The sequence below is a fragment of the Carassius gibelio genome, chromosome B8 (assembly GCF_023724105.1).
Source record: "Carassius gibelio isolate Cgi1373 ecotype wild population from Czech Republic chromosome B8, carGib1.2-hapl.c, whole genome shotgun sequence".
Classification (NCBI taxonomy): domain Eukaryota; kingdom Metazoa; phylum Chordata; class Actinopteri; order Cypriniformes; family Cyprinidae; genus Carassius; species Carassius gibelio.
Genome location: NC_068403.1, coordinates 25,921,254 through 25,936,315, shown reverse-complemented (window position 1 = coordinate 25,936,315; position 15,062 = coordinate 25,921,254). Strand labels below are relative to the sequence as shown.

General features: G+C 38.6%; 2 protein-coding genes across 2 annotated transcripts in view; one reads left to right on the top strand and one right to left on the bottom strand.

Annotated features, from left to right (window-relative positions):
• LOC127963628 (anthrax toxin receptor 1-like) overlaps positions 1-15,062 on the top strand; it is a 56,484-nt gene that overhangs the window by 12,123 nt on the left and 29,299 nt on the right. Inside the window, exons 7-10 of the mRNA XM_052563640.1 lie at positions 959-1,027; positions 1,221-1,301; positions 3,420-3,480; positions 4,256-4,354. Coding sequence (XP_052419600.1) covers positions 959-1,027; positions 1,221-1,301; positions 3,420-3,480; positions 4,256-4,354 — 310 coding nt within the window. The remainder of the gene's footprint in view (positions 1-958; positions 1,028-1,220; positions 1,302-3,419; positions 3,481-4,255; positions 4,355-15,062) is intronic.
• On the bottom strand, positions 8,444-14,500 carry LOC127963621 (uncharacterized). Its single transcript, XM_052563626.1, has one exon. The coding sequence runs from the start codon at positions 14,404-14,406 to the stop codon at positions 8,911-8,913; it is 5,496 nt and encodes a 1,831-aa protein (XP_052419586.1). The 5' UTR covers positions 14,407-14,500; the 3' UTR covers positions 8,444-8,910.

The following is a 15,062-nucleotide window of genomic DNA, read 5'->3' as shown; positions in this document are numbered from 1 at the left end:
ATTTCATTTTCGCAAGGGGTGTCGTCACTGAAAGCAATGTTTACTTTGGTGTTCACGAGGTAAAGTCAGGGTCATCGGTGTCCCATTTGAATTAATTTGCATGCTGGGAATTACATCACACGTTTCTCTTTTCTTCATCATCCTGTAATACAGATGGTAACAATATTACAACAGTATCAACCTATAAGAGCCATTGCTTAAACAAATTAATAATAAAGAACAGCAAATCTCATGAGCTATCATAAACCGGTATAAATCATCAACATGTATTTTTATGTACAAAATATCAGCCACACTCACTGAAATAATAAGTCAACAAGCTTGCCCCCCACCCTCCCTCCCAATTTTGGGTGAAATGCACAGTTCACTGGCTGCCACAGAGCCAGAGACAGACACCTTTTTTGCACTGCACATTATAACCAACGATTCTGTTGAGTTTATAACTGCAAGATGAGATGACTTTTTGAGAGTGCTTGAACTCCCTAGACTGAAGTGAAATTGTTCTTTGATAATGTAAACTTTATTTTCTCTCTCTCTCTCTCTCTCTCTCTCTCTCTCTCTCTCTTTTGTACAATGAAAGTGTTATAATTAGTAATATTTTTTTTCAGCAGTGACATACTGTTAGCCTGTATCAGTTTGTTGCTGCTTTGTGTCACATGAAAAGCAAGAGAGCCCCCTCCCCTTCACTCATATCCCTCAAAAATGATTACCCTGACACTACAACACATTGCCAAATAAATGAAACATGATGGAACATAAATTTTTGTTGAAATTGTTATATAGATTATCTCTAGAGATTGCACTGATGCATGATACAGTACATAAAAATGACTGAATCAACAATATTAGGTTAATAAGTTAAAATGAATTTTAAAATTGTGTCCCCTAAAAGCACAAGTGATGATCTGTAGATGAAGCAGTTAATGTGATTGAAGTGTTTCTGCTCTGTTTCTCTCAGGCCAATCGCTCTCGCAGCCTGGGTGCCTCTGTGTACTGCGTAGGAGTGAAGGATTTCAATGAGACTCAGGTGTGTTTGTGTGTGTGTTGTTTGGTGGTATGGTAAGCTTTAAACAAGATCTTGGCACTTATGCCAAAGTGTTACAAGATTTTTATAAATTATGATTGGGGTGTATATGGACTAGCACTTGTTTAAGTAAGTATACTTTATACAATTTGTTGTAATACTTTTTATTTATTTATTTACTTTTCACTTTTCCTAGCTGGCCAAGATCGCAGACAGCAAAGATCATGTCTTTCCAGTAAACGATGGCTTTGAAGCTCTACAGGGTGTCATTGGTTCGGTGAGTGTTTATGTAGATTATTTAATACAGTACACTGCATTCTATGTGAAAAATTCTGTTATGGGCAAAGTCACAATTAAATTTTTATATAAAACAAATACCATTATGATTGTTTCCATTCATTTACCAATTTTATTTGTCAGTTTTATTATTATTATTTTTTTATTTTTTTTCAGCATTAATTTAATTCAAAGTAGTTAAAGAATTACAGTGCACCACTGCAGATTGTTATTTTGGTATCATGTCGATTTAATATTTTAAATTAAATTAATTTTAAGCAATTAAACTCAAGTTTTTATTTAAAAATAAGATGATTTGTTTTACAGTGAAAAGTTCATCATGACCAGTCATTCATGCACTCTCTGTGCATTGCTTTCTTTATGCTGAATTAATTTAATACTAATTTGACCAGTTTAAGAAAAGTTCCTAGACATCCATCAGGACTTCCAGTATATATATACACACATTTTAAATTAACATAAGGTAGTGCTACTTTTATGCTAATTTTATATATAGCATAAAAGTAGCACTGCCTTATGTTAATTGGAAAAATTGTGTTCCCTGTTCACAGACTAAACACATTTCTAAGTGCACTATTGGTTAAAGTGTTGACTTCCTCCTTATTCACATTTTTAACAATTGTATTTTTTTGTGAAAAAATGTATAAGATTGCATAATCAAGAATCATATTTCAAGTTTTTTTTTTTTCATAATTTATTTCAAATAATTTATTTCTAATATATATTATGCAACATAAATATCAGTTTCATTTTAGCAATTCTTATGCAAGTGTTATATCTTTAAAATAAATAGTGTGATATCGTATCAGCTTTATATTGACCATCTACCACCCTGCTGTCTAAGATAGCGGCCTTCACAAAATCTGTTTTCGTCAACCACTAATATTAGTGGAGAAAGATGCTTCAGCGACAGATTTTACAAACAAGGACAAACAGAGCCATGTCAACCTAACAATGCTTGACCTCATGGGTAAAAATGAACCTATGAATCAGCCTCTTAATGAAAAAAGAAGAAGAAGAACAGAAGAATTAAAGAAAAACACAGAAGTGAAGAACAACAAACAAGAATATTCATTCAGTCCCATCTGATGATGCTGGATTGTCTCTAGTATCAGTGAGACCTGCCATGCCCTGCCTGGACCGCTTTGATCCCACAGTCAGCTGGAGTCTGTCCGAACAGCATCAAAGCCCAGTCACTGTGTCCTTTCTTTTTTGCAATGAAAACCAAAGATTGAGATTTTTTAAAGCTCTGAATCTGAAGTGGAAGAAACTTGGAGATGTTTGGGTAAAGTCTCATCTCGCCCATGCAGAGGCTGACTGTTTCATGAGCTGAGACTGGGGTCAGTCCAGCTGGCCTCCATCTGCTGTCAATTAGCTGCATGCTGAAAGATCTTGGCTGAAGCTCAGGAGAAGAGTGTTGTAAATCAGCAGGGAGCTCGGGATCTGAAAACATACTTCCATGGATGACAGAGAAAGGCAGTAGATATGTAGATCAAAACAACCTCGCCACACATAGGTGCTGGTATGGCTGATGAAGGCTATTTCCAGGATGAGAGGAAAGAGGCGGAGAAAGCAGATTTGATGTTCAAAACAAAAATGCCACATGAGGATTGTCCAGTTGAGGCTCTGAAGGAGAAGTGTTGCTATAATTGGTGGATTCTTAAAAAGAAAAGTCTTCTCCATTTTCTATTTCCATTAACTGTTTGTTAGATTAATTTAAAGGGGCTTTTCACATCTAAGCATTCTGCCATGAGTTACTCACCCTTGAGTTATTCCAAATCCTGTATATCCTATATATGTAAATGCTGTTGAAAATAAAGAAATGTATTTTAAAGAATGTTGGTAACCAAACGGTTTCTGGTCCTCAGTGATTTCCACTGTATTATTTCTGTACTATGGAAGTCAATGACGACCAGTAACTGTTTGCATTCTTCATACTATATTATCTTGTATTCAGTAGAAAAAAAGAACAATTCAAGGGTGAGAAAATTGACAAAATTGTCAGTTTTGTGTGAACTGGCCTTTTAAAGACATTGAACTGAATGGTCATTTAGCATTAGCTCAGCTGACCCACTGAGTTTATCTTTGTACCCATCAGATCTTGAAGAAATCCTGCATAGAGATCCTTGCTGCGGAACCTTCCAGTATCTGTGCTGGAGGTAAGTACAGTTCTCACTAGATCAACTGCTTGAGTAACAGCAATAAGGTCTGCTCAAGCAGCAATATATAATAGGTTTAATAGGTTTGATACAGAAAGTGAACATCTGATCAAATTGATGTGTTGATTTTAATATTTAAAAAATATACCTTACATTACATACCTTACGCAATCACACATCTGGAAAAAAAAAAAAAAAAACAGACTGAAAACACAGACTGAAAAACCCCCAAAATGTGTTCTTGGAACGTTAAAAAGGCACTTAAAATAAATTAAACATTTGATTTAATTTTATTTAGAAGTAAGTTGTTGACTTCAACTATTCAAAATTGCAAATGTTCTTTTAATAAATGCTGTCTGGTAATTTTCTCAGACATTATCTACTAATTTCAATAGGAATGCACACAATCTGGAACTATGCATGAAGCTGAAAGATTCTCGCCCAGATTTCACAATGGGTTCAAGTGGGTCATGTGAATTTGCTGTGTTGACCAGCAGAAAGCTGTTTGGTTTGAAAGTGTCTTTGATATGAGCTGTGCTTCATACAGTTACAACAGACAATGGACCTGTCCACCCACAAAATTTAGAAGAAATATTGATAATATGAAACAAAACAAAACAATAAAATAATAAAAATACAATGAAAAAAAAAAAAGCTTTGAACCATGTTTTTTTTTTTTTTTAGAAAAAAATCTTCTGATTTGTTTTCTCGCAACTGTCTTTCAAAATTTGCCACGTGATTAAATATTGTTATTTGTGAACTTCTTGTTTTAAAGAGGCGTTCCAAGTCGTCGTGAGAGGAAATGGATTCCTACATGCTAGAAATGTGGACAAGGTTCATTGCAGCTTCAGAATAAATGACACTCTTACCAGAAGTAAGTACCTTGACATTTTTTCAAACTTTGTGCCATTTAAAACAAATAAATAACAGTTCACCCAGAAATGACCATTCTGACATTATTTACTCACACTTTATGTTGTTTCAAACCTGTATGATGTTTTGGGCATCACTGTTTTTAAATAAGTACAAATCATGGTTACTATGAATTGTCAAGTAACAAAAATGCATCAAAGAAGCATCATGAAGGTTTGTTCAGTGAACAGACCTGAAGAACAGACCAGAGGTATCAAATAAAAGTTTTGTTTTATGGAAAGATGTTTTGTCTTTCACAGAGAAAAAAACAAAAAAAACAAACAAAGTCACTGACTACGTTTACATGCAGCCGATAACCCGTTCAAAACCGGGATATTAGCAATAACCCGGTCGCGCACGGCCATGTAAACACCGGCAAAAACCCGGATATGCTCATATTATACCTGGGGTACCCCTTTTCTAACCCGAATATTTGGTCTTTTGAGTCTTTGGATACAGGAAGAAGAATCGGAAATGACGCATATTGCGTCTTACGTCCAGACGCTAACCGTGCATCGCCGTTTACATCGGGATATTGGCGACTGATTACACATTCCATGTATACTGGAGTAACTCTCTCTGCTCACGCATGTAAACGGGTTATCCCGAATGTTTCAGAAACCCGAATAGTGACCTTAACCCGACCATAGCCCGAATTTTAACAGCTTGTAAACGTAGTCAGTGATGGTGTTATGGAGTGACAGTTTTCATTTTGGGGTGAACTATGCCTTTAAGCCAACTATTACATTACATTGCATTACCAAGACCACGTATGCTGAACACATCACAGGCTCAGTGAAGACTATTAAAGGCTAAATGTTGTGTGGGATGACAGCAGTCTTATATAAGACATTTCTGTGCCTTTTTGCATAATTACCATATGGTTGGAATGATTTGAGTCAGAATCTATAAACCAGCTGATTAGCTATCATTTTTCCACCAAATGTCCCAGAAGGCTAATTTTCATAAAAACCTTGGAACAGCCGAGAATGCCATGCCAGTCCCATTTGTATTTTTGGCTAATAGTAGTTTTTAAAGGCTGCATTAGGAGTTTTACAGGATGGATTCTTGCCAAGGAAATATAAGAAAGAAACACTTGCACACAAAAGGCTTACCGCATTCGGATAGCCCTTCAGGCAAATGTCAGCTCTGCAGGTCTCATGTTTAAACAGGACCTGTGTATTTCTTGCACAAAGTGTTGCAGAGCCTGGTGGATGAGTCACAGGAATGATTAAATTAAATCAGTATGCTATCAGAAGTACAGTGAATCATAACCGAATTTTGCTTTAGGACGAACATTTTATGTTGGACATCAAATGGTAAGAAAACCATTCTTCATAAAATGCAAGTCAGTGGCTGCCCGTTTACGAGAATAATAAAGCTTTATAATATAAAGCTTAATAAAAGCTTAATTAATATAATAAGGCTCCTGACGATATATTGAGGTCTTATGAAGCGAAACAATAAGTCTGTGCAATGCTATCTCATGACCAATTTGTACGTATTGTACGAGATGGCTAATTCGTACGTATTTGTACAACCTCACATGATTTTTTATGATTTGTCTAGACCCCAGTGACGCGTAGGTTTAGGGGCGGGGTTAAGTCTAGGTCATTCATTCAAATTCATAGGAATTGTGCAACTCGTAAAATACATATGATTTAGCACAATTTAAATGAATTAGCCACCCCGTAAAATATGTACGAATTGCTGTGAGATCAGGCTGGTCTTTGCAAGAAACTATTATTTAAAGCATTATTACCTGTAATCCACAGCATAATCATAGGACATAAAAATATAGTCTTACAAACTGATAACTATAAAGACAAAGTTATTGTTTAAATGACAATTTTCAACTTTAACAATAACAGCACAGAGAAACGATATTGTTGTATTCAGTTTCTAAACAATTAATGATGAACAATTAACATTATCTTGAGCATTTGAAGTGGTAGACAAGACAAAATAATAGCAGCATGCAATAATAAAATGCAGAATGTCTTTCTTTTAGCCACTAATTAATCAAAAAGTAAAATAGTTACAAATTGCCAGTGTTGTTGGCAACAGATTTGCAATACATGGCATCACCCACTTGAGAACTTTTACAAAAAGCTTTGCCTTTACAGAAACAAAGAGTTGTTTTCTGCTTCAGCGGCTAGCAGGACAGAGAGTCATGGTTTACATATGTCCCATGATGGCTCTTTTTTTTTTCCATAACTGCCATAGTAATTAATTTAAGCATTGTATAATAAACTAAATCTGCCTTTAATTGTCTGGTGACTTTCTCTTTTGAAGTAAAGCTATTAAAGTTCAAGTGATTCTATGTTGACATTTCATATGCAGCAATACTGTAATGGTATTAAAGCTTCAGGGAGGGTCTCATTCTCTACAAACAATCGTAATTTCATTCAAATTGGCACTGGTTGTAGATCAAAGCCCAGTCATCTGACATCAATCCCATTTTACAGTATCAGTAATGGGTACCAGCTCTGATGCGTCTTATCTCTTTGCCTGTGTTTGCTCTGATTAAAGCCGGACGTTTCAATCATGGCACCATGCTAATTGTTTGTGTCTGATAAAGACCAGAACATCCGGTTGATGAGTGTAACTGTGTCATGGAAGTAATTTGACCTTTTTTAGTCCACTTTTCAGCAAACTGGTCCCACTTTCCCCTCCTCAAGGCACATGCCCAGACCTACAATAAATCTACTCTGACTTTGAGAAGGCCTGTTGTTTATTTGCTCTTGACCACTGTAAACACTAGAGAGGATGTCCTGTAAATGAATGAAAATGTCCATCATGCACAAACCTGCTCTCCTTACTTTGAACCCAAGACTGATGGCAGGCTGTCGGAAAAAGAGCCATGTGTGGTTACAGCGCGTTGACCTTCTGTCTTGCTTCTGACTAGTCTGTAGATTAGAAATTTTCATACTGTCCTAATTAGAATACAAGATGACTTTTAGTGCATCTAAATATAATGAAATACATGGTTGGACAAAATAATATAAATACCCATTATTATATGGGTTTATATAATTTGTGTAGGGGTACAATAAAAATAAAAATAAAAATATTGTGTCCAAACAACACAGAACTACTGCAGCAAAGTGACAACAAACCTCAATAGTCACTTTGAAGACCCTGTTTCCTCACAGAGACATCATTGACATCATTGAATTCAATGATGAACTGCATTTTTGAATTGTTGACACACTGTTTTCCTATTTAACGCTGTTCAATTGCTTTGTCACAGTTGTTCAAAGCGCTATATTAATTAAGGTGACTTGACTTGACCGAGAACTTCCAATGAAGCCAACATTCATGAAAGAGCAAAAATTAGAATAACAGACACCAATGATAAAATGTGAAAAAGATGGTGTCGTTGTCATAAAACTTGGACAGCGGGAGCACCATCATGAACTTCAACATCACCTCACTTGAATAATATCAAACCACTGTGGATAGTTTTGGAGAGACGAGTAATAAGCAGATTCCCAATCTATACAACAACAAAACGGTGGACTATTCAGACGTTGTATGAATCTATTCTTAGAAGGTTGGAAGCTTTATTAAGGGCAAAAAACTTCAGTAAAGAAGTGCCTATGCCTATTTCCCCAGGTGTTCACATTTTTGTCTGGCCTTGGATTTGCTTTGATGGTATGGAGTTTCATACGTATACTAATGTGCGCCAATGCAGGCTGATTGGGTCAATATTGCCCACAATCCCTTCTGTAGCAGACCCCGCCCGAATGATGGCCCAAGCTTTACTGATGTTAATGAAGTTTATTGAGTCCGTTTTCACTCAAAAATCACCGTAAGACTCCAAGAATCACCGTAAGAGCTAAACCAACAAAGTACAAGAAGCGCGAATTACAGACTAGTTCAAACCTCTATCATTAACATACAGTGAATTACACAAAACAGTCATTACAACAAACAGTTATCAAATATATACAGACCTTATGCATTTTCGGGGGGTGCTTAAAGTTGCAAACGTTATCTGCGACACAACTCTGATGAACTTGAACTGCGTGCTCTCCCTTTCCTTCCCTGTAGACTACAACACCCGTCAAAATAAAAGTCCCTCTTTAGTAAGACAGATAATGCATTTCTTAAACCCATTTAAACTCACAGAAAGTCTGTTACACTCCCACCAAATTATAAATGTTATTTTGACATGCATAATTTTCAAACATAAGTAATTTTAACTTATAATAACCATTTTGTGTGCATGTGTGTAAAGCAAAGTCCTTTTGAAGATTTGTTCACTCCGCTTCCAATAATAAGACCAACTTCTGAGCTGGTCTCTCTACGACTGAGACCTTGTTTACCCGTTCTCCTTTTTTGTTTAGTTTTTTGTCACCGAGTGCTATTGTGACTTTCCTTACTAGTCCATCTTGGCTAGTTACAGTGTCTATGACCCGTCCTAGTCTCCACTCATTTCTTGGAAGGTTCTCATCTGTATCCATGACCACATCACCAATCTGCAAATTCCTTTTTGGAGCATGCCAGCATTGTCTAGCCGTAATGTTGTGGAGATACTCTTTTTTTCCATCTACTCCAAAACTGTTCAGTAAGGTACTGCACCTGTCTCCATCTCTTTCTCCCGTAGATGTCTTCTCTTATGAACTTTCCTGGTGGTGGTAGGACCGTGGTGGCTTTCATGGTAATCAGATGGTTAGGTGTGAGTGGTTCTAAGCTCTTGGGGTCGTTCAGGTTATCCACTGTAAGGGGGCGACTGTTGACTATCGCCATGGCTTCATAAAATAAAGTGCGCAGTGAAGCATCGTTAAGCCTGCCTGATGAGAGGGAAACTGTAGCATTAAGAACACTCCGTACAGTTTTGATTTGACGCTCCCATACACCACCTGCATGACTGGAATGAGGGGGATTCATTACAAAATCACACTGTTTATCTGCAAGGAAAGCGGTGAGCCTTTCTGGGTCAAGCTGCTGTAATGCTGAGTTCAGTTCGTTTTTTGCGCCAACGAAATTGGTACCTTGGTCACATCTGATCTGCCGTACTGTGCCTCGAATTGCAATAAAGCATCGCAAACTGCTGATGAAAGCATCTGTGGACATATCTTCTAACATTTCTATATGAATGGCTCTTGAACAAAAGCAAGTTAGAAGCAGACCATACCTTTTGTGCTGTTTTCTTCCTTCTTTAGTCATGAATGGACCAAAGCAATCCATACCACAATACACAAACGGTGGGGAAGGCTCTACACGTTCTGTGGGAAGATCACTCATCCGCTGGCCTTCCACAGGTTTTCTCAACCTTCTACAAGGTACACAGTTGCGAATGTAAGATGTGACAGCTCTGTTTATTCCAGGTATCCAATAGCCGGAAGATCTGATTGCATTAATTGTGAAACCCTTTCCTTGATGCTTTACACTTTCATGATAGTGTGCAATAATCAACTTTGTTACATGATGATCTTTAGGAAGGATCAGTGGGTGCTTGAACGAGTGAGTGCATGATGAGTGGATAAGTCTTCCTCCCACCTTGATCATACCATGAAGGTCTATGAAGGCGTCCAGGTGATGAAGTTTATTATAACCTGGAAGTTGTTTTCCTTGACTCAGGACATCCATTTCTTTCTGATATGCTTGTTTTTGAACTCCTTTTAGAATCAAGCCTTTTGCATGTTCCTGTTCACCTACAGAAGCTGGCGCATTAGTTTTATCCTTCTTAATCCGTCTCACAAGGCGTGCAATAGCTTTGACAGCATTAGACCAAGATGAGAACTTTGACAAATGGTCTACAAGATCTTTACTTTCTGTGGTTTCTGTTTGAAACGTCTGGATCTTTTTAACTTCTGGATCTCCTATTGGAAGCTCCGGTACAACATTTGAGGTCTCTATTTCTTTCTTCCACAGGAATGAAGGACCTGAGAACCAGTTGGACGAGAGCAATTCATTTATTGTTCTTCCTCTTGAAGCATTGTCTGCTGGGTTATCATCTGTTGGGACGTATAGCCATTGTTTGGGTGCTGTGCTTTGGCGTATTTTTTGGACTCTGTTGGATACAAACGTATGAAAACGACGGGCGTCGTTATTGATGTAACCCAAGACCACCTTTGAGTCAGTCCAAAAGAATTCATTGACATTGGTGAGGTCAAGCTCTTCTCTGAGCATATTGCTCATTTGGACTGATACCACTGCTGCCGTCAACTCTAACCTTGGAATTGTAGTAATCTTTACAGGAGTAACCCGGGCTTTGCCAATGAGGAAAGTGCAATGAATCTCATCCTTCTCATTGATTACTCTCAGATAAGAACACTGACCATAACCACAGGTACTTGCATCAGAGAAATGATGTATTTCCGTTTTTACAATTTTACCGAAATCAGCAGGCACATAGCATCGTGATATGTCCACCTTTTCCAGATTGACAAAGTCATTCTGCCATTTCTCCCACCATGGGCTAAGAGCAAGGGAAAGTGGATCATCCCAGCCTGTACCCTGGTGACACATTTCCTGTAGGATCCTCTTACCATTGAGAACATAGGGAGCTACAAAGCCCAAAGGATCATATATGGAGGCAACCGTTGACAATATGCCACGACGTGTTGTAGGTTGACCTTTTAGTGGGATATGGAATTGGAAGCTATCACTCTGTATGTTCCAATGAATTCCCAGCGCTCTTTCAAGTGGCATGTCATTGAAGGTAAGATCCTTTGTTTCAAAGTTTACAGCACGTTCTGATGCTGGTATGCTCTGCAGAACAGTGTTGTCATTTGACACAAACTTGTGAAGTCGAAGACTTCCCTTTATGCACAACTCTCGTGCTTCCTTTGCCAGCTGAATGGCCTTTTCCACCGTCTCTACACTTGTGACTCCATCATCAACATAGAAGTCTCTTAAGATGAACTGAGCGGCTAATGGGTATGATTGACTATGCTCACTGGCTAGATATCTTAGTCCATAGTTTGCGCAACCAGGCGAAGAAACCGCGCCGAAAAGATGCACTTTCATCCGATAATCTTGAAGCGCTGAATTTGTGTCTCCGTTTTTCCACCATAAGAAGCGCAGGTAATCTCGGTCATTTTCCTGGACATGAAACTGGTGAAACATTTTTTCGATGTCACATATTACAGCTATAGGATGCCTTCTGAACCTAACAAGGACTCCGGTGAGATTGTTTATCATGTCTGGTCCTGGTAACAAATGTTCGTTGAGACTTGTGCCTTTGAATTTTGCGGAACAATCAAAAACGACACGTAGCTTGTCTGGCTTTTTTGGATGGTAGATGCCATGATGAGGTATGTACCACTTTTCGCCAACAGTTCCATCATCATTCACTGTTTCTACATCACCTCTTTCAATGATGTCATTCATGTAAGCAATGTAGTCTGTCTTATATTTCTCGTTTCTACAGAATTTCTTGTTCAAATGATTGAGTCTGACCTTGGCAAGCTCTCTGTTATCAGGTAAGTATGGCCGTTGTTTGAACGGAAGAGGCATTTCATAATGTCCTTGAGCATTTTTCTTTATACCTTCTTTGAGTTTGTCTAGGAACACAATATCATCCTGAGAAATTGTCTTTTCATCTGCTGTGACATCCTTAAAGTCCGACTCGAGTACACGGATGGCATCCATAGGTGTCAAAGCTGGAATCTCCTTTGTGGCTATTCTGTGACACAGACTGACTGATGTTGATCCGTTGATACCTGGTGTGGAGCAGCCCACAACACTCCATCCTAAGTCAGTTAGAATAGCATAAGGTTCATCATCTTTTCCTAGTATAACTTGCCTGGGAGCTAGCACTCTGTGGCAGTTGTAGCCAATAAGTAAACCTACTTCACAGCTGAGAAGAGGTGACATTTCGTCTGTGATTACCTTCAAGTGACTCCAGTTCTTTGCCGTTTCCTGCGTTGGTATGTGATCACGATTGACAGGAATACACTCCTTGGTGTATACTGGAGGCAGATTGATATGTACTGATGAATTGTACCCTCTCACACGAAGATCAGACACTCTTTTACTTTTAATTATCATACTATCTCCCATCATGGTGGTAAGTTTGAGTTTTATTGGCTGAGAATCCACTTGCAGTGTATTACTCACTTCTTCATCAATGAAAGTGGTGTCACTCTGAGTGTCTAACAAAGCATAGACAAGCTGTTCATTGGATGGATTTTTGATGGATGACACCCACACAGGTACAATCATGGATGTAATGACTGAACGACCTTGTCTTGTGATATTAAGCGATATGGCATCTGTAATCTCACTCTCACGTGCATGCTCCATGCTTACCGTTGGTTGCTTTCTGTTTCCGTTATTCTCATAGTTGTAGTCATGAAGACATGTGGGATGTCGCAGTTTGCATACATCACATGTGTGGCGATGCCGACAATCCTTAGCACAGTGACCTGGTTTCATACACCCAAAACAGAGTTTGTTGTCTTTGACATAGGACCTTCTGTCTTTCAGAGACTTTACCATGAATTCTGGGCACTTACAGAGTGGATGGCTGTCATCTTGACACAACATGCATGGTGTTTTTAACTGTCCTTTAGCCATTGTCTGTTTGTCACTGTTTTCTGTTGTTTGTGTTTTGAAGACAATCGCCTTGTTTCTTTTGGTTTCATTTGAGATTCTTCTCTCATGAGGTGACTCGCGTGAATGAAGAGCATGTAGAGAAGTGATAGGATTACACACTATTTCTGCTTCAGTTGACATGAATTTTACAAAGTCTTGAAAGCTTGGAAATTCCTTGCCATCCATAAGTGATGTTGTGACTTGGCGGTTCCACCTGGAGGCTGCCCAGTCAGGAAGTTTCTGTACCAGCTTTTGATTCTCTTCACAGTCGTTTAATATTTCCAGGCCTTTAACATGAGGTATGGCTTGCAGGCAGGCATTTAAGAAGTCTGAAAATGTTCTCAGGCCTTCTGCATCTTTGGATGGTATTCTTGGCCACTTTGACAGCTTTTCACGGAATGCTCTTTGAATGACAAATGGCTGCCCGTATCTTTGGTTAAGCTTGTTCCAAGCATCTTTGTACGCTTCTTCATCATTACGATAAAAGGTGCCTTCAAGATATTTGTGTGCTGAGCCACTGACATACTTTTTCAAATAATAGAGTTTATCAGCTGCAGAGATGCCTTTTCTATCTATAAGTGACATAAATGAGGCTTTCCAGTCCACAAACTGAATTGGGTCTCCATTGAACACTGAAGGCTCGGGTATGGGTAACCTGTTGATGGCTATGCTGTCCTGAACTGCCTGAGCAAGATGGGACACTTCACTGAGAGGTGTTGACTGAACAACACTGCAATGATGTAACATTTCATTTCTCTGCCCTTGATGATCATTCGGTATTGACTGACTTCTTGTCTCTTGTTTTATTTCTTCATCATAGGATTTTATTCTGGCTCGAGCAACCTCTATATCCTTTTCCACCTGCAGCCGTTCCAGTTCAAACTTTTGAGTTTCTAACTCTCTTCTGAGTTGCTCTTCTAAAGTTCTTATTTTTTCCTTTTGTTGCCTTTCTGTTTGCATCATCTTATATTCAGCCTCTTTTGCAGCCAGTTCTGCTGCAGCATCTGCACGTTTGCTTGTTGCACTAGAGGATCTGGAATGGCTACTGACACTTGTTTTTGAAGCACTGGAACCATATATAGAGCGAGCATAACTATGTGCTAAAAGTTCACGCAGCCTGCCCCTTTCTCTTTCTGCATCAAATTCGCCATCTACAAATGCCATTCTTTCAAGCACTATTTTGATTATGTCATTGGTCACAGCTTCACATGCATCAATTTTACGTCTTAAATCTGCAGTAGGTGTAACATGTTCCCTTATGTCACTGAAGAGTTTCAAAATATTATTTTTTTTGTCCTCAATAGAGTCAGCCATTTCAGCCAGCTGTTTATCAGTTATGTCAGTTTTTAAGCTCTGTCTTGCTTTACGAGCTTCTATCTTCCATTGCTCATACAAAGTGTTTAATCTTTTTTCTTTCTTACAGCATTCATCTTTCTGATAAGCAAGCATTTTCTCCGTGGGCATATGCGGACGTTCTGAACGTCGAGTGAGTTCTTTACTGTCTTGCTTTTGACACTGAGATTCAGGTTTATCTTTATCCTTATTTTTAACTGCTTCATTTTTATCCTTTTCACCTTCAATATCCGTCTGAAGCAGGCTTTCAGAATCCGGTTCGTCCGTATCCATTTCCATAGTGAACTCGTTGACTACAGCGACTCTGCTCCGTAGACCATCACGCTGATTCCGACGTGCAGCAATCCGTCATATTGCCATCGTGAGCATGCACGTGCATCGCGGATCTTAACCAGCGAAGGTAAAGCTCTTACTGTAGCAGACCCCGCCCGAATGATGGCCCAAGCTTTACTGATGTTAATGAAGTTTATTGAGTCCGTTTTCACTCAAAAATCACCGTAAGACTCCAAGAATCACCGTAAGAGCTAAACCAACAAAGTACAAGAAGCGCGAATTACAGACTAGTTCAAACCTCTATCATTAACATACAGTGAATTACACAAAACAGTCATTACAACAAACAGTTATCAAATATATACAGACCTTATGCATTTTCGGGGGGTGCTTAAAGTTGCAAACGTTATCTGCGACACAACTCTGATGAACTTGAACTGCGTGCTCTCCCTTTCCTTCCCTGTAGACTACAACACCCGTCAAAATAAAAGTCC

Bases quoted from the DNA above. Each gene is read 5' to 3' on its own strand.
- LOC127963621 (XM_052563626.1), bottom strand. From the start codon at position 14,406: ATGCCCACGGAGAAAATGCTTGCTTATCAGAAAGATGAATGCTGTAAG.